General features: G+C 40.1%; 1 protein-coding gene and 1 long non-coding RNA gene across 2 annotated transcripts in view; both read right to left on the minus strand.

Annotated features, from left to right (window-relative positions):
• LOC114550459 (uncharacterized) overlaps positions 1–15,374 on the minus strand; it is a 231,258-nt gene extending 215,884 nt beyond the window's left edge. The window contains exons 1-2 of the long non-coding RNA XR_003691704.1: positions 15,212–15,374; positions 1,883–1,946 (exon numbers count right to left, since the gene is read on the minus strand). This is a non-coding gene — a long non-coding RNA (uncharacterized LOC114550459). The remainder of the gene's footprint in view (positions 1–1,882; positions 1,947–15,211) is intronic.
• Positions 15,375–17,091: 1,717 nt separating this feature from the next.
• ano2b (anoctamin 2b) overlaps positions 17,092–19,445 on the minus strand; it is an 81,500-nt gene continuing 79,146 nt past the window's right edge. Inside the window, 1 exon segment of the mRNA XM_028571036.1 lies at positions 17,092–18,762. Within this exon segment, the coding sequence (XP_028426837.1) occupies positions 18,382–18,762 (381 nt within the window). The 3' untranslated portion in view covers positions 17,092–18,381.

Raw genomic sequence — 19,445 nt, forward strand, 5'->3', positions numbered from 1 at the left:
CTCATTATAAATATGCTTTCAGTTGCACTTTAACATAAAAACAATTATCTCTGTGTCAACTGATAAATGTAAATTAATAAGTTGATGAGAAAATACAGCCAGCAGCTACAGCTGAACTCAGTTTAGTGGCTGCATTTCGTTGCCTTTGTACTTGCACTCTGCAGAATGACAATAAAGTTGAATCTAATCTACCTGCTTTTGAGTTGTGAAAACACATAATGTCAGAGATGTGGACCAGTTAGGAGCCAACAGTGATGAATATGTATTTTTAAGTTGTGCAGCAGGATCAAAGCCACTAAACTTTTGGTTAATGGAAACCTGATTTGCACATATTGTTTGATATCAGACTTTCTGCACGTTTCACCAAGTCAAATTTAAGACCTTTTTAAGACCATTATGAATGATATTTAAGACCTTTATCACAACAACTACTAAGCCCTAAATTCAGATTTTTCAAGCCAAGTATCGCTAAACTTGCATTTCCCCAGAGCTGAAGAATAACATCTGTTTTACGTCTGTGGTACAACCCGAAAGAGACTCGCGCCAATCACACAAAAAGCTAATTGGCTGCAATATAAGTTGCATGTTGGTCTCATTTGTAGTCATAATACAGCAAATTATATTTGCACCAGTGAGAGAAAGAACTACAACACTATAAAACAATAAAACAAATTAGAGGCAGCGTTCGATGGACAGGATTTTCAATTCCCAGACTCACCCACCATAAAATACTTAAGTTATCCCAAAAGACACTTTATCAAGTTAAAAGTGCTGTGCAAAAAAATAAAAATAAATTAAAAATAAAAGTCTGATTCTATAACAACATAATGGAGCTGGATATAAAATAATTGCGGTAAACAAAATTCTGGCTAAAATATCTCCCCATAATTGTATAATCATTTTGTCATCTAATCAGCTTGCGAATGAAAATTACCTATGAGTCAGACAATGAAGTTATCTCATAATGATTCTAAAGCCTCAGTTCTCTTCTGTTTTCATGCAGAGCCCAATTGGAAGAGGATGAGGCCTGCAAGCCATTTTTGGGGCCATAAAAACATCAATTAAACAACATTTTCTGTGGGATTTTGCGCTCAACTTCGGAGCCCGGAGAGCAGATAATGACTAATGGTGCGTGTGTACAGGCTCTGAGTGATTTATCTGCACAGCATGTGCAAGCGCTAGCTTTGATACATTTTTTTGAAGCATTTCGGTAAATATTCATGTGAATGTGCGTATGTCTGTCGGCGGTGGTGGTGGCTGTGTATTTAGCATTTTTCTTTTTTCAAAACGGCAGGAAAGTCTGTCTGTCTAAACAAGATTTAAGAGGTCCTGAGACTTCAGCTCACTGTGGCCTTCTATGGTAAACATGGGGGCAGAAGAAGAAGAAAATAGACAGTGACATTAATAAATATGAAGCCTGAAGCTTCGGGGTCACTCTGGTAGACACGGGAAGAAAAAAGCGGTTCACATGCCCAGAGATGTTCCAACAGTAGAGACTCATGTCCTTGAACCAGCATTTATTCTTGTTGTTCCAGGATCATATCCAGGAAGAAATGTAGGCTAGGTTAGTCTTCTCTGTGATGAATCGTCCACAATTACTTTAGAAAACAAGTTACTATTTAACCCTAATTCCTACTAAGTACATTTAGACACAACAATGGCATTTTTTATTTTTTTTTTGGGAGGAAATGTAATTGCTGCTTGGATTATGGTCACTGGCAATGTTTTGTTCCCAAGACATTCTTATACACCCACAGCTAATGCCGACCTTACATCAAACGACTTCAAGCGATTCCACTGTTGCAGACTAATTTTGTTTCAACTGATTTTAGCAGTTTAGATAACACACTCGACTGTCCTGCTGTTACACACGTGAACTTACCTCAGACAGTTGCCTCGATCTGGCACTTGCGGCAGCACGTCGTTGAAGTTCACGGCAGTTCGCGCTGCAGAATGAATGAACACAATAGAAATTTGCCGTTATTTTTTGGCATTTAAAAAAAAAAAACAAGGGTGTCCCCGTTACAATTCTAGTGGAAACATCAACTTTGATATCAGAGACCAGGGGCTTGCATCCAATGTCTCAGGTGTGCGTAAAGGCCCAGACGCACCGACCAGACAGCCGACCCTCGGCAGAAAAGGCAGTCGGACTCATCAGTCTCCCCAAGTTGGTCAAAAAAGTGCCTGGGAACACACCGAAGAGACGAGACGTAATACGTCTCTATATAAGACGCAGGCGGCGCTAATCTGTATTGTAGCCCAAAAATTTAAACAGGCAGCTGATTGGACGAACGCGTCACGTGGGTCTGTTTTGTCTGAAAATTCAAAGCCAGACTGTCATGGCGGCTTGTTCAGAATACGATCTCATATTGTACTAAAATAGTTCACCGAAACGTGTTTCTGAAAACATTTTAAGTGAGAAATAGGCCGTGCAGTTGCTGAATCTGTCTTCATTTCAGAGCAACACAGATCAGTTTAAAAGATTTTCTTCAGATTTTGAGAGACTCTAGTCACGCTCATTCCGCTCCCTGTTTCCGGCTTAGCACTCTACCAATCAGATGGGTCATTTGAGTCCGACTGCCAGCAGTGCCCGCCCCGCCGATTATACATGTCAAATGGGCCAAAATGAAGGCAGACGGCCCCTCGGACGGACGACGGCAAGGAACACACCGAACAGACTCGAGTCACCGACCTCGCCAGACTGTCCAACAGCCGATTATGGGCTCAGTGGGTCTCGGGCTTTAGGCTACTAAAACTCAGGCATAAACAGTTCAACAGTTTGGAAATATATTTATTTGCTTTCTTGCTGAGAGTTGGATAAGAAGATTGAAGCCAGTCTACATTTCATTTTCCACGGTTTGAACAAACGATTTTTTTTCTATAGACCCAAATAGGGTTGCACGATATTGACAAAATGTTATATTGCGATATCGATTATGAATATTGCCAATATCGATATGAATTTTGATATCTTTAAACATACCTATGTAAAATTACAAAAGTTATGACATATTGGACTAAGGACCATGTCTACAGAACAGGACATGTTTTACTGGTTGGACAGTATAAAATAAATAAAGGGAACAGGACATGTTTTATTGGTTGGACAGTATAAAATAAATAAAGGGAACAGGACATGTTTTACTGGTTGGACAGTATAAAATAAAAAAAAGAGAATAGGACACAACTTTTCTTTCTCTTCTCTGATTCATTCCGTTTGTTGTCTCTAAATATGCACACACGTGGTATGCTGCATAGGGTTTGTCACGTAGTCAGGGCTCCAGACTGCGACCAAATGGTCGCATTTTGCGACCAAAATGAGAGACATGTGCAACCAGTAAATTTGCCCCCTTTTTTACACATTAAACGTGTATCTGAGAGCATGTAAGCGCAAGCTTATCTGTCCTCTCTGCATATGACAGAGAGCGGAGCGCGGTCGGGGACCTAATTTAAACAAACTAGCAGTCAGTGTTTGTAACACTTGATTTTACGCTAGCAAAGCAACACAGTATAGACAATGCACCATGTTTAACTATATAGCTTTAAACGTTACAGTTCAAAATGACAACCTAGAAAAACAAGTTAGATTCCACACTTCTCCGCAATTCACAATAAACTGCCATTTGTCTACCTGGAAGTGATTGTTGTGTTAGTAGAGTAAAGAGAGGAATAATGAAGTGAGAATGCTGGAAAGATGTGTAGTCACACACACACACACACACACACACACACACACACACACACACACACACACACACACACACACACACACACACACACACACACACACACACACACACACACACACACACACACACACACACACACACACCAAAGTTAATGTATTTACACAGATGGACAGACACTAGGGTGTGCCCTGGCTGCATTCTCTATGGATGCGTTTGGGTGCATGTGCGTGGGTGTTAAAGTTCCTGCATGGCTCTGTGTGCACACTTCTTCTGCAAATATGCATAGACGATGTTTTGCACATGAATCCCCAAGTCGTTTTTTTTGTCATGTTATAGTTGTGTGTGTTCAGGCATACACAAGTGTGCGTAAGTGTGTGTTGGTAGGATCCGTGCAGCTTGTGAATACATGGAGGCTGCTGGGGTATGTGTGTGCATACAAGACGCAGCCTGGGGCATTTTCCAGAGTGACACATGAAACAATTCCCATCCAAGTTCTATAGAAGTCTTTTTTCTTTTTTTTTTTTTTTTTTTTTTTTAAAGGGGGGGAGGGGAGGAGACAAAAGCTGTTGACAGAGACAGAGAGAGAGAGAGAGAGAGGAAGGTGAGATGAGGAGGAACAGGAGTTTCCAGTGGGTGCGATGGAGAAAAACAGGAAGAAAAAGGAGAGGTATATGACTTACAATGCACAGTATAGTATTGCCCGAGGACACAGACGTACAGGAACATGACCTCTCTCTCTGCTAGCGCGTCAACCTCCCTCTCTCCTTCCTTCCCACTTTCTTTCCTTCCCTCAATAGTTCTACTATGAACCTTCTCATTGTTTACGTGAGAGCTTCATTCTGTGCAGCATCTACAGCAATAAAAATGTGGAAAAGTTTAAACAAAGAGTGCAGATTCAAATTTTCCAAATATAAAAAAAGGGCTCATATTTTTTATTTTTTTTTTTAATATGTGAACGTGTTGGTACTTATTTTGATTAATGAAAAAACAGGTGACATTTGTATTTTTAGCCAGGTAGTTTTACCATTCATTTTGTTTGTTTTCCTAAGATTCTCGCGCAATCAGCAGTTAATTTTTTCCCTTTTTTTCTCCTCACTTATTCTTAAGCATTTTCTGAGCTATGCTATGCACAATGCATACGTTTCAGGTGAAAAATAATAACTTGTTCATTTTGTTCCGTTTTTTTTTTTTTTTTATCCTGGAATTTTTATGTGAACTAAACAGGAGCATTTTCCCAATGCTGATAGGTTCCACTTCCTGTCAAAGCGGTCAGCTGCTATTTAATAGGAAAATAGTTTTCTAATCAGATGTCTTTATAAACTTTGAGCATGAAGTAGGCTACTGCAACAAGGGAAAAAAAAAAAAAAAAAAAGTCTTCAGAACAAATAAAAAAAAAAAGATGATTATTAACAATATTAGCCTAACGGTTAATAAAAGGTTACTAAAATGGGAGTCGTGTTACTACCACAAGCATAATAATTCTAATGAAAATGCTCTGGTTCACGCTGGGCTGTCGCTCAACCAGACCAGATGTCATCACCAGCTGTGTCTGCATTTATTTTTTTATTAACTAAAGCTACAGTGCGTTGTTTCTGCCGCCCCTATGAGGAATTCTAAGTAATGACAACAACGCTGTCGGTGTGTCCACATGATACAAGCCTTCCGTAAGTTTTTTTGTGATTGTTGCGGGCAAAAATCCTTGATTATGCGGCACGTTTTCTTAAAAAATGCGATGGAATATGCGGGATACATGTATTTATGCAGTTTTATGCAATGAAATTGCAGGAACTTGCAAAAACTGCGGTTTGATGAAAAAGAGAAAAAAAAAGTGATTCCCCCAACACCCTGCTTTTCGATGATGTTCACGTCGCGTAATTACGTCACTTCATAAAGTCACTTCATAACTCTCTGGAACTCACTCCCCATCCACATCAGAAACTCGGACTCACTGAACACCTATAAAAAAACTGCTCAAAACTCATTTGTTTCAATTGGCCTATCCATAATTTACAATAATCACTCATCTTGTTCATTTGTTTGTTTGTTTCTTTTGTTTGTAAAGCGTCTTTGAGTTCCATGTAAAGCGCTATATAAAACTTATGTATTATTATTATTATTATTATTATTATAATATTCCCATGGCAACAGGGGAAAATGGCTGCTCTTGTGTGAAGTAAACGCAAACGAAAATGTGGGGATTATGAAATCATGCAAGCCCCGCATATTTTGCGCGGAAATCAGCAATTTATGCGGCGAAAGTGCGGCGTATTTGAAAAAATGCGGTCCCCGCATAAATATGCGGACTTTGGCTGATTATGCATTGAATTATGCGGTCGCATAATCGCGTTTTTCTCGAGGGACTGGCTAGTAGCCGAGGAGGACACGGAGGATTAAAAAAGAAAACATGATGGACTCTTCAGAAGAGGTCATTATCTTCACTCAAGTTTCTGCGCGGGAAAGTCACCGGGCGCCACAATCTTCCGAACACAGCCTTAATGAAAAATCCAGAGAGAGTTGTGTGGAGCTTCATTAGCTTTGTAGCAACTCATTTGGCAACTGCTTGAATGTAATGATGATGACATGACAGTGGTGGGTCTGATCAGCAATGATGATGTGTCTGCATAAAGGAGGGAGGTAGAGGAGCTAATATCATGGTGCAGCTTACACAACCTCCGTCTAAAAAGGTCGATAAAACAAGGGAGAGGGTCACTGACTTCAGGAGGGCGTTAACACACCACCACACGCCACTGGCCATTGGTGGCGCCGCTGTGGAGAGAGTCAACAGCATCAAGTTCCTGGGGGGTCCACCTGGCGGATGACCTAACCTTCTCCACCAACACCACGGCCATTGTCAAGAAAGCCCACCAGTGGCTCCACTCCCTCCGGTGTCTAAAAAAGGCAGGTCTACCCACCATCCACCTTACCATCATAACATATGGCCTCACCTCCTGGTTTGGCTGCTGTAAGGCCCTGGAGAAACACCAACTGAATAGGATTGTAAAGACAGCCAGCAAGATCATCAGTGCCCCTCTCCCCACCCTGCTGGAGATATACAACCAGTGGTGCGCTCGCAGGGCCATCAACATCATAAAAAAAGACCCTTCCCACGGCCTTTTCTCCCTCCTTCCGTCTGGGAAAAGATACAGGAGCCTCCACTCCAGAACCAGCAGGATGCTGAACAGCTACTTTCCACAGGCTGTTAGGATTTTAAATGGACTGTGCCCCCTCCCACTGCCATGGTTCCCTACTGTGCAGCTACCTGCATGAACTGCACTTTGTTTGGACTAAACGCACATTACATTGAAGACTACATTGCACTTGCACCTTACATACTGTGCTGCTATTCTGCACAAGCTGCTACTCTCCACTGCACTTTAATATTCTGGGCCCAAGCTCTTCTTATATGTCTATATGCTATATTGTATGTGTTTTTATCCTATGAATTTTAAACATTTTCCAACATTCCCTATTGAACCAATAGAGCTCAACCGTGACCGCCCACTTTTTTTAATGGCTCTGGTTCCGGAAATGTTCTTCCCCTGAAAATTGCTTATACAGAGAGTTTTAAGGCTGGAGCAAAAACTTCCGTTTCACAACCACGTAGCTCGTGGTCAGTCTACCTCGGATGGTGTAGACATTATGGCTGATAATCGAAACCATTATGAAGAAAATCATGGGATTTTTACCTCCGGAACCGGCTGTGGGCGGGACTGTTGAGTTCTATTGAACATTGAATTAAATTATAAAAGGCACTACTTAAAAAATAACGATAGTTACATTTTATAGTGCAGTGTGCAGAGTGTCTTTTGCGATGACGATAAAAAAATGAATATAAATAAATAAATAAATAAATAAAATTAGGGCTGTCAAAATAACGCAGATTAATCCATTCCATCTTGACGTTTGACCCGGAGCCGTTCCAGCCACTATTCGAGTGTAAAATGAAGGAGGGAGACGAGAATGTGCTGCCTGGATCATTGATTGGAACATTTAGCTACTTGTTACTTCTTCCTGCCAACCCTGGCTACCGAAATCTGGTGCCCCTGATATGTCTGCTCTTCTCTCTGATGCTCTGAGACGGAAGATACAGGCAACACAAACACCGCTGCACGTGATGCTAGTTAACACTATACTCGACAGCAGCTAACGTTAGCCTACCGCTAGCTAGTAGCTGGATTAAACACTGTTAAAATGCTGACAGCTAACGCTAAACGGTGTAAAGTTTGACTGTGTTTTACAGGATTCAACACCGGTATGTAACAGTCTGCTAGCCTGACCAGCCAGCTGCCACTAGGGTGCGTCTAGATTTCTAGGCTAACAATCTGCAGCTGCCGTCGGAAAAACACAGACGGTGCGTTCATGAAACTGGTAAACTATAGCCTCGTGGTGCATTTGAAGTTATTGTAAATGTCATTTTCCCATCTGGTGGTTGTTTTTGTCGTTCAACAGCAATTTACTAGTGAAATAATAATAATAATCAAATCATTTAATTTTGACCATATGGCCTTAGCAATAAACAAGCCCTTCTTTAATGTCACCGACATTCTTTTCTTTTTTTACTTTCTTAAAAAGTATCAGTTCAGGCACCGTTAATTATGTATGCGATTATTTTTTTTTTTTTTTTTAAGATTATTTTTTTGGAGCTTTTTCTCTTTATTTCAGAGTGACAGTGGATAGATGGGAAAGGTGGGAGAGAGATGGGACATGACACGCAGCAAAGGGCCACTGGTTGGATTTGAACCCGGGCCGCTGCAAAGGCCTCAGCCTACATGGGGTGCACGCTCTTACTGGGTGAGCTAGATGTCGCCCCATGTATGCGATTATTAATCACAGAGTATGTAATTAATTCGAATACATTGTTTCATCGATTGACAGCCCTAATATATATATATATATATATATATATATTATTATATTATATTATATATATATATATATATATTATTATATTATATTATATATATATATTTTTTATCGGCTGTGTGTGTCTCGGGCTTTAGGATAAAATACTACCCTACTAACATGAACAGCTTTGACACTGCATTCAGTCTACACCATACTTTACCCAACTCCATTTATAACAATACAGCACATATCATGTGGCATAGAAATGTAATAATCTAGCAGTACCTGATGGATTCTATTTCATTTACATGTAGGACTGTGTGTTGAATCTTTTGGAGGCATACACATCCACATGAGGGAAGAAAGCTAAGGACACCACAGTTAGTGGTATTTAGGTTATTATTAAGGATGTATGAGCATTCAATTCATGCTCTTTGCAGAATAACAAGAAAACTACCAGTGATTGACTACAAGAACAACTAACTGTCAGATGTTCGGAGTATAAAGTATGTATCGGCTCCTCCGGTGGTCCAAAACAAACTTGTGCGTGTGCATAAACACGTACAGTAGTCCGCAGTGATCTCAGCTCAGAACCCTGTTGCATAAATTAAACATCCATCAGCTGAAGGGAATCGAGCTCTGACATCATCTGTGAAGTGACTCAGCTGTCGGATCATTCATCTGTATAAGACCACTCCTCATGGGGCGCCCTGGTAGCTCACCTGGTAGAGCGTGCGCCCCATGTACCAAGGCCCAGTCCTTACAGCAGGGGCCCCCAAGTTCCGACCTGCAGCCCTTTCCCCTGTCTCTCTCCTCCCCGCTTCCTGTCTACAACTATCCTATCAATTAAAGGCGAAAATGCCCAAATAATTTAAAATAGATACATTAAGAAAAAACACTGCTCAGGCACTTAACCAAAAGTCACCATTTTCTTTCAGTTTACTCTCACCTATTCTTCTTTCTATGCTTCTTCCCTCCTCTGCCAATCCATATAGAGCTTGTGATGGCCACACCATTTTCTATAACATTTGATAACATCATGTTCACTCACCCTCATATTTTGAATTCAATTTGGGGAGAGATCACTTCCGCATTGCCGTTATTTGTTTTCTTTTAATAGAGTTATTCTGTTCAATTCCTGCATCATTTATATCGTGCTAGTAGCAAACTGGCTGTCATGTGTTTATTTGTAGTTATTTTAGTTATTGCGTTTTGACCTAAATGGTTTTGCCAAACAGTATATACTGTATGTATACATCAGCCACTCAGTTCTGTTGCAGTTCAATTTGCTTTCAGATTGTTTGCTTTTTCACGGCAGACATTTTGACTCGTCAAAGCAGCAAAAGCCCAGTTGGAATTAATAACATTAAAAGTAAGGCTGGGACGATTTGTCGACGAATTCGATTACGTAAACGCGTCGACACATATAATTTGCGTTGACGCGTCCCGTGTAGAAGTCTATAAATAACCGGCCGCCTCCAGCAACAGCGCAAGTATGGATTCCTCGCAAGTTCAACTAATCTGCTATTACACTATGAGCCACCCAGACCTCTCAGGTCGTCTGGGACCGGTCGACTCAGAACTAAACAGGGGGAAGCAGCGTTCAGTTTTTATGCTCCACATATCTGGAACAAACTCCCAGAAAACTGCAGGTCCGCTTCAACTCTTAGTTCCTTTAAATCAAGGCTGAAGACCTATCTTTTTGATCTTGCCTTTCTTTAAATAACCTATTTTATCTGCTTTTAAAAGTTTAACTGTTTTAATGTTGTTGTTTTGTTTTTGTTTTTTTATTCTTATACTGCACTGTAAATTTTATTCTTAACTTTGAATGTTTTTAATTGTTTTCTGAATGCTCTCTCATGTTTTATGTGAAGCACTTTGAATTGCCCTGTTGCTGAAATGTGCTATATAAATAAAGCTGCCTTGCCTTGCCTTACACGTTGAGAAAAAGGCTCGCACACGGTCTTCTAAAGTGTGGGAGTATTTTACTCTTAAAGCAAACAACTATGTGGTATTCTGTAGACTTTGTAACATGCCTCCTTGAGTCAGGATAACAGCAGCCAAACACCATAAATTCTGCTCACCTTTTTGTCCCTTTTCCTCCCAAGAGGAGTTTAGATTCTCTGCCAGAGCCCCAACTTGACCCACGGGCCGGGTCAGGCCCATATGTCCCGCCACTATCCTCGGGCCGGGTCCTTCATCAAGTATTTGTGTTTTTTGAATCATTACTTTATTAGCCTAATTGGGTGGGGAGAAAGCTATGCCTCTCCAGCTTCTCCCGTAGCTCTGGGTGTATGTCCTGCACTGACTTGAGTGTGAGGTAAACTGGGCTAAATCGTGTCTCCCCCATCTGTAGCACTGTCTTTGATAATTGCGCAACCAGGCCAGATTGTTTCAGATATCTCACGAGTCCTTTATAAACGGCCCACGTATTAAAAAATTGTCGGGTTTAAAAATCGGGCTCAGGCTCATATTTCCAGTTAATGTGTCGGGCCGGGCTCGGACACAACGTGCACTGTAGACGTGTGCGATTATCAACATAGTGACCCGGAATGTGTTCCCACTAGTAGCCCAACGGTCCGTTTAGTCCGGATTTCATATGTTGCTAAAATTGCACTTCTTTTTTTTACTGTAAGATTAAAGGGAGAAGAGCTTGGATGTTAAACAAGGGCTTATTCATTATTTTACCTACTACTGTAAAAAAAAAAAAAAGAAATAAGCAAATACAGGCTACTCTTTGTGCACTTGCTCTGTTTACTTTAAGTTTTTATTTTTGTATTCCTCCTGAAAGTGACTTTATTTTGTGGTTGGATTGATAACCTACATCTGGCTTCAGGTTGCACTACAAATTCATTTTACTTGAACAGTGAAGTGTTAAACAATTTAAATAAATAGAGAATTGAACCGTTTTGTGTAAATTGTTAATAATTTAGCAATGGGAAAATAATCGCTAACTGAAAAATTAATTGTTAGATTAAATCGAAAAAATAATCACTAGATTAATCTTTGAAAAATAATCGTTTGGGAAAGCCTCCGAAAAAGATCCCAGTCTGCTCCAACTGGTCAGATTTTCTGGGTCTTTCGCATCTGCACTCTTGGCGATATTATTGCAGACGGGGAATGACTGTAACGGCATTGTAGTTGCACTTTCTACCTACATATAGTATAGTTCTGACATCACAAGCTTATGGAAGTCCTGACGGCTCATTTAAAAAGGCACAGTTTCTGAATACAGGCTGTGTGCATTTCTCTGTGGATTGAACGTTTTGATACTTTCACTGTATTTATATAGCAACTCGACTTGTTTGCTTTATAAGAAATAAAATTAAAAAATTTTTTTTTTACAAAATGGGACCTTTAACTTAACTAGCTGAGCCAATAGGGCTCTGGTATTGTGCATGCTCACTCACTGACTTGGCTTACTGGAAAACTTAATGGAATGGAGCCATCGTTAATGTTATTATTTACACCTGTGCTTGTCAAAATGTCTGCTGTGAAAAGAGTACTGCATTCTGTTCTGTCGGCCCCTTTTGGGCCCAGTTTAGTTCATATGCAATTTTGCTTTGACTCGTCTTATTTTTGGAAATCAACCTTTTTTCCCCCATATAAAACCTGCGTTGTTGTGTCGTCCCACTCTGTCCCTAACAGTGCCACCAAAAGGTCTATGTTCACAATTCATCAGGTCGCTTCTTGGCGCTGTTCACAGCTTGAGCTGTGAATGAAAAATGTGAAATGAAAAAGCATGCAAAGGCATTTTAGAGCTACTCTCGCCTCCCTGTGTCCTTGTACTGGCCCTCCTCTCTCTATAAATATATGTAATACTGTACTTTTTCATTTCTTTTATCTCTCCAACCTTTCTTCCCCTGTTTGCAGTTTTTGTCTACCCTAGTTAGAGGAAAACCAGTGGGAGTCCCCAAAGCAGGCCTCCTCAGTTGTCCTACCCTTAAAATAGCTATTCTATCACCTCTGTAAAGTGACTCTGACTTAGGGCTGGGCAATATGGAGAAAATGAAATATCACGATATTTTTGACCAAATACCTCAATATCGATACCACAACGATATTGTAAGTGTTAACTATTGGTGCTTTCGCAAAATATTTACACAATGATATTTTGATAAATAATCATCAGTAATGTGGATATAATGACGATATAATGATGTGGGTAAATGCACATAATAACAGCTAGAACAGTCTGGTAAATACAGAAAATGACATCACTGTACTGTAATGTAGCCTTTAAAAGCAGGAAAAGACGACAGTTATGGCATATTACGATATCCAAAATCTAAGTCGATATCTAGTCTCATATCACGATATCGATATAATATCAATATATTGCCCAGCTCTACTCTGACTTTAATATTATCTTAGTTATATATTAGTTCTTTCTTATTGCTTCACCCCACATATTCACCTATTTGATAAAAGAGAATCTAACAGGTTCGTGCAATTCCACACACACTGCCGCGTGACCGGCCATCAGCTTATGTACTGCCAGTGTGTCATGCTCAAGTTAAGTCTCTAAAAACCCAAATATTGACATGCCTCTGGTCACGGAGAGCAGACTATAGAATAAAGTCAAGCCTTCAACATACATAATCCTCTCGGAAGTGCCCACAGTTTTACACACACACACACACTCAGATCAGACAGACAGATCGGATTTATGAGTATAGAAAGGTCAAAATCGGTTGCACATCCGGATTAGGCTAAATTGTGGGTTATTACATCATCATCATCATCCTCATCAGAGCACAGCAGCTTTTTCTTGGAGAGCCATCTGAACTAAGGGCTGCTCTTAATATGCATTCAGCTCAGAGGGTCCAGCATAAAAATGCTTTGTGGTTTCACTTTGAAGCTAACACATTTTGACCAAAAACTGTACAGCAGTTAGCTCAATCCGCGTAACATATCAGGAATGTGAATCTCATAAAGTCACACTCAGAATGCACACGAATGTGTCCGCCACCACCCACAACTGAACAGCTGGGGTTGATCGTGATCTTAATGTTACCAGCATGTAAGCAGCTTGTGAACGGACACAGTGGTGGCCGATTCCATATTTTTGCAGTTACTGTTACTATCCGAACAATGTACCAAGCCAGTAAAACTTAAACACAAATCAAACGGCGGAAAAGGGGCTGGGACTGAGCATATACCCTGAGGAAACCATGCTTCAGCACAACCAGACAGGCCTTAACCTGGGAGCCCCAACAAGAACATCCTGGAAGGAATCAAAGAAGATCGCCCAACACAAAAGGAGCTGGAGAAAGTTCAGAAATGACCTATGCTCCCCAAAGAGCAAAATGGGTTAAATGAAATATGCACTGCTGGAACAGGACAGACAATTTGGCCTTCAAGGAAAAAGGAAAGAAATGGCAAAAGGTTGCATACACATACCAGCTCCAACCCTCACTGTGTGTGTGTGTGTGTGTGTGTGTGTGTGTGTGTTCCATTACCATACAGCACACAAAACACACTGAAACAGTTGGCTAAAAGTAATGTTTATAGTTAGCTAAAAGAAATGGAGAAAGAGTTGAAATAGCTAAAAGAAAAGGATAATGGTTGAAATAGTAAGCTAAAAGAAAGGGAGAAATGGTTGAAATAGTTAGCTAAAAGAAATGGATAAATGGTTGAAATCGTTAGCTTAGGGTGACCAGACGTCCCGGTATGACCGGGACAGTCCCGATTTTTAATTGCTTGTCCCGAGTCCCGACAAAAGCCTGTCGGGACGCTAAAATGTCCCGGTTTACACCAGGAGCGGCGTCAGCCGATTTTGCCGTGTCTTCAGCCCCGAATGTTTTGAGTGTAGCCCCGAAAGTAACTTTGTCCAGTTTATTTTTCCGATGCGAATAGAACAGGCAGCTACGTGAATAGCATAAAAATTCTCCAGAATGCAGGAAATTAAGTGTTTAATGCTCAAAATTTTCAATAAATCATTTTAATTACTTTGCTGTTATTGGAATAAATAACACTTTCTTTTAACAAAAAATCTTTTTTAGAAAAAATCTCAACATAAATCTCACACTAAACTGAAAAAGGCTGTTACTGCACTTTGGTTAATTTCACAGGAAAAAACAAACACTTATTATTAGAGGAGCCTAGGATCAAAATAATGAAGTTACTGTCTGTGTCTGAACAGGGCTGGCACATGTTCACGTTAAAAAGCGTGTGCGTGCACAAACACACTACGGTCACGCGCAAAGTGTCCCGATTTTAGCTCCAGGAAATCTGGTCACCCTAAGTTAGCTAAAAGAAATAGATAAAGGGCTGAAATAGTTAGCTTAAAGAAATGGTTAAAATAGTTAGCTAAAAGAAATGGAGAAATGGTTAAAATAGTTAGCTAAAAGAAATGGAGAAATGGTTGAAATAGTTAGCTAATAGAAATGTTTGAAATAGCTAGCTAAAAGAAAAGGATAGGCTAAATGGTTGAAATAATTAGCTTCCTTTCCTACCTACTGTTTTAGGCTCAAAAACTGTCAGATATATGGGGAATTTCTTCCTCTTTTTTTCTAGTAGTATAAAACTTGAAAGTACATAACACATTTATTGGGTACCATCTGTAATATTTCCCAGAAATGATTCAAATTCATGCTAACATTTACTGTTCAAAACAAACATTCAGAGTTCACTAGTCCTTCAGTGGTGCTTATCAGCAAACATTTACTACGTACCTGTATAAAATGATGCCAATCATTTCGTCTTGAATTAATGGCTCCACGTCATCGATGAATTAATTAATTAATTAACGTCATCGTAATTTCATTTACATTTTTCTTCTAACATTTCTTTCCCCGAAACAAATTGTCAGCACCAGACAGCTCCAAAACTCAAATCTTTCAGACAGGAAATTATGTCAGTGTTGTGTTCAGGGACATTGGGAAATTTCCTAGAGCTCCAAATGACCAGACCACAGAAAACAATGCACCTCTTCTTCTTTTTCATCATCATCATCATCATCATCATCATCTTCTTCTTCTTCTTCTTCTTCTTCTTCTTCTTCTTCTTCTTCTTCTTCTTCTTCTTCTTCTTAATGGTTTATGGACCTTTTTCTCAGCAGATATTTTTGACTTGTCATAATAGGAAAAGCACAGCTGAAATTGATAACCTTAACGATGGCTCAATTCCATCAAGTGTCCCAGTCATAGACAACAGTCTATGGTCCCAGTGAGCTATTTCAGTGAGTCAGCATGCACAATACCAGGGCCTCTCCAAAGTGGAATGCAGCCATCATTAATGGTTTTGAGTACACCTGAGCTTTTCCTACTCTGACATGTCAACATGTCTGCCGCGAAAAAGGTCTATTGGCGGTTGGCAAACCCAACTTAAAGGTGCATTACCGCCACCAACTGGACTGGAGTGTGAAAAACTCACCTGCACCTTGTTTCATGCATTGTTGAGATTAACTTAACCTTTCAGTACCTTGAAAGGAAAAACCACACTGTCCCATAGTATACAATGTGACATACACTCACTTACTTCCATAAGGGATTTTTACAGTACATCATATGACGAAAAAAGCATGTTTCAAAAGCATCTACCTATCAGCTATCAGTTGCTCTTAAACTAAAGGAGGATTTCTGTCCAGAACATTGAACATAGATGCTGTTTTTTTTTTTCTTCAAAGCATCAATCAGCTACTCATTCATGATGGTTCTTATCCATATTCTTTATCAGGATAAAGACTCCCAGTTCTAACCTGTCTTGACTGAATGCAATATAGCCTGCATTAAAATGGCAACCATCTGATGTGATAGCACTCCTTCTATGGTACCTTACAGATTTCAATGCGGACACACTAACTGGACAAAAGCCGTACATAATGTAGAAATGACTTTTGCCAAATATCAGCATAAACCAATAGTCCGTTTCAAAGCTCTTTGTGTGACGGAGCGGTCAGAAGTTAAATCAGAAGATAGACATTTAAAGATGTATGTGGGGATCAGTGCTAGGGTTAGCAAGCTAGGGTAATTAGCTTCCTCTTACTGGGAAAAAAACAAACACATTTAATAGCATGGGTCATTTTAAATATTGAGTGTTATACAGGGAAACATGTCTAACCGTAGTTAATCAATACTATGTGGGCTTGGTGAGAATGCAAGGAAAAACATCTTGCATTTATGTTCGTAGGCTACAGGGCTATAACGTGGTCCAATATGTAGCGCACCACAGAGACAGGTTGACAGCGTATCTCCTAGCAACGCAAGCCCCAAAATGTCAGTCAACCGCTGCCTAAAGACACAGGACAAAACTGACTTGATCATTTTCTTGAAAAATGGAAGATTATGCACATCAGCAGCAATATCTTTATAGCTTATATTTCCTTGCACAAAAAGTGAAAAATCAATTTTCAGTTTGACTTTAACATGCAAAAGCTAACTTAATTAGTATGCTAATTATTTGTTTACTATACAGCAATAGTTGGACCAGATAGAAGGGCTATGTTAGCAAGCTAACAAGCTATTAGCTATCTAAACATATATCCATCAGATCTATCAGTGATGAAATTACAGATTCTCAGCAGTCACAAACAGATGGACCAGTTATACAAAATAAAACATGATGACAGTCTGTTTCTCAAGAGCTGAAGACTTCAAACATGGCTGCCAGAGGTTGGGTGACACCAGTAAGATATTTTATGCAAGACACGGTTCTATTTGGGCAGTAGTAACCCAGATTTATTACTGACCTGCAGGAATGTCAGAGTATACAGTCTGGTATTTCATAATGAAGTAAGTGTTGTCAAGGGAAGCATTTGTTCCCTTGGCAATGAGCAGTGAGGTCATTTCTAGCTCACTGCCATTAACAGTTTGCATAAGAGTTGGCTTTCTCTGTGCATTCAGAAGTTATTAAGTGTAGTTATTAAGTCGCTCTCACTCAGTTGACAGCTGTAAAGTCCATATGGCTAACAGAAAAATAAAACATTTGCTTCACAGATCTATTCTTAAAACTACAGCTTGGACTATAATCTAGGAGTGGCATGCAACAGTGTGCCACATTGGCATGTGCATCCATCCATCAAATATGTAGAGCAGAATGCAGAGAAACAATAACCAGCAGCTGTGTATTGACTAACATTACAATTTTTGTGCATTCTGAAAAGGATTCAAAGTGACTTCTGAATTGGATTTATTTAAAATCAGCTGGAACAGTAAATGGTGTACAGAAAAAGGTTTGCACTTCTGAGAGGCTCCTGTGTGCTTTCAGTTCCATGTCTTAAAATGTATTGTACAGGAAATGTGGAATGTTGGAGCTGCTACAAATTCTGGTAAAAACATGAATACATATAGAGCATAAGCACATGAAGCAGTCCTCAGCCCTAGTAATAAGCCCATGTCCATCAATCCGTTGTGTTGATTAGGTGCTCATCAATGAATCTGTCCATTTGTTATTAGTTCTTTCTTTACTTCCAGTCTCTTCCAGGTTCTTGTAATATTCAATTGTTCAGCCTAATACTGTAATTATTGCTTGTCTACGCTATGAAGCAAGTGTGCCTTGCTAAATCATTGATATTTTTACCAAAAAGTAAAAATCCTAACATTTTATCAGGTGAACAGTCGACGTGAGGAGGAACACCACAGACACTCGTTCGACCAGTGTGGACGTTGCACATTTAACCACACTAAGACCAATGAATTCAAAAGTCTTCAAAATGATGCTGTGATTTTTTTGTTATTATTTTTTTTTTAATTTTTTTTAATCACACTACTACTGTGTCAGACACACAAAAGACACAGGCAAAGACATTCACGGACCGAATCACCAGAGCAACACGTTTATCCAGTCCTGAGGCCCAGCTGAAGCACAGATGTGTGTGTGTGTGTGTGTGTGTGTGTGTTCCATGTCACACCGCCGTGTGTTTTGAATTCTCGTTTTCATTTCTGGGCGTCGGGGGAATCTGCCCGGTGAACTGGCTGAAGCTGGCGGCCCTACACCTCGCTCTCGGCACTCCTCCTTCTCCGGCCAAGCCCTGTGTTGGAAGCGGGGGTAGAGTGCTGTAGCGGCCCGGGATGGGCAAGCCCTGACCCGGGTGGAGCGTGTGGCTGGCTGGGCGGAGGTTGGCGTCCTTTGAGAAGAGGCTCTGGATGAGCTGGAATTTTTCCTTCTCTTCCCGTAAGAACACCTCGACCAGGAGCTTCTTCTCCCGTTTGAACTGCTCCACGACGGCTTTGGGAATGTCCGGGATCCCCCAGGCGACCACGAGGCTGAGGAACATCACCAGATTCTGGAGGAGGGAGAGAAGGGGAGAAAGCGATGTGTGAGGGAGGAAAAGATGGCTGGATATGAAGACAACTGAAAAGAGATGGATGACAAAATTGACAGGTGGTGGGGAAGTTACAAGGAATCTAGGATCTGGAAGAGGTTTTCAACACAAATATCTGTTTATGAGCCATGTTGATGGGACATTCTGAGCCTCAGTAATGTAAACAAATATATATACATTCATAGTTCAACATAAAAAAAAGGAAATGTCAATGAATTTTCTTGTTATTTTTTTTGTTTAACTATTATCTCTAGCTCTTAGATGGGAAATACAGTTTGCATAATTTGGAGGCCTTGGGGGATGTACTGTATAAAGAATGTATAATGTTGCCATGGATTCAAGGAGTTACACTCTGGGCTAAAACTTGAAACCTGTTTTTCAGACTATTTCAGCAAATTGGCACCACTGAAAGTATGCTGAATCAGCTATTAGCAGTTCTTGTTTGCAATGTACCTTAAGATATACGGACAAGTATCGCTGGATTGCTGGATGGGTCTTTTTGCTATTATCTCTACACAGATTTGTGGAAGTTGATTCGCTAGGAGTACAAATTTTGATGCACTAAATTGGGGGCCAACCTACAATAAACTACACATTTCCTTTGGTGTTTTTTAACAGCAGCTTGCACCTGTCCCTTTCACCTC

The sequence above is a fragment of the Perca flavescens genome, chromosome 23, assembly GCF_004354835.1.
Source record: "Perca flavescens isolate YP-PL-M2 chromosome 23, PFLA_1.0, whole genome shotgun sequence".
Classification (NCBI taxonomy): domain Eukaryota; kingdom Metazoa; phylum Chordata; class Actinopteri; order Perciformes; family Percidae; genus Perca; species Perca flavescens.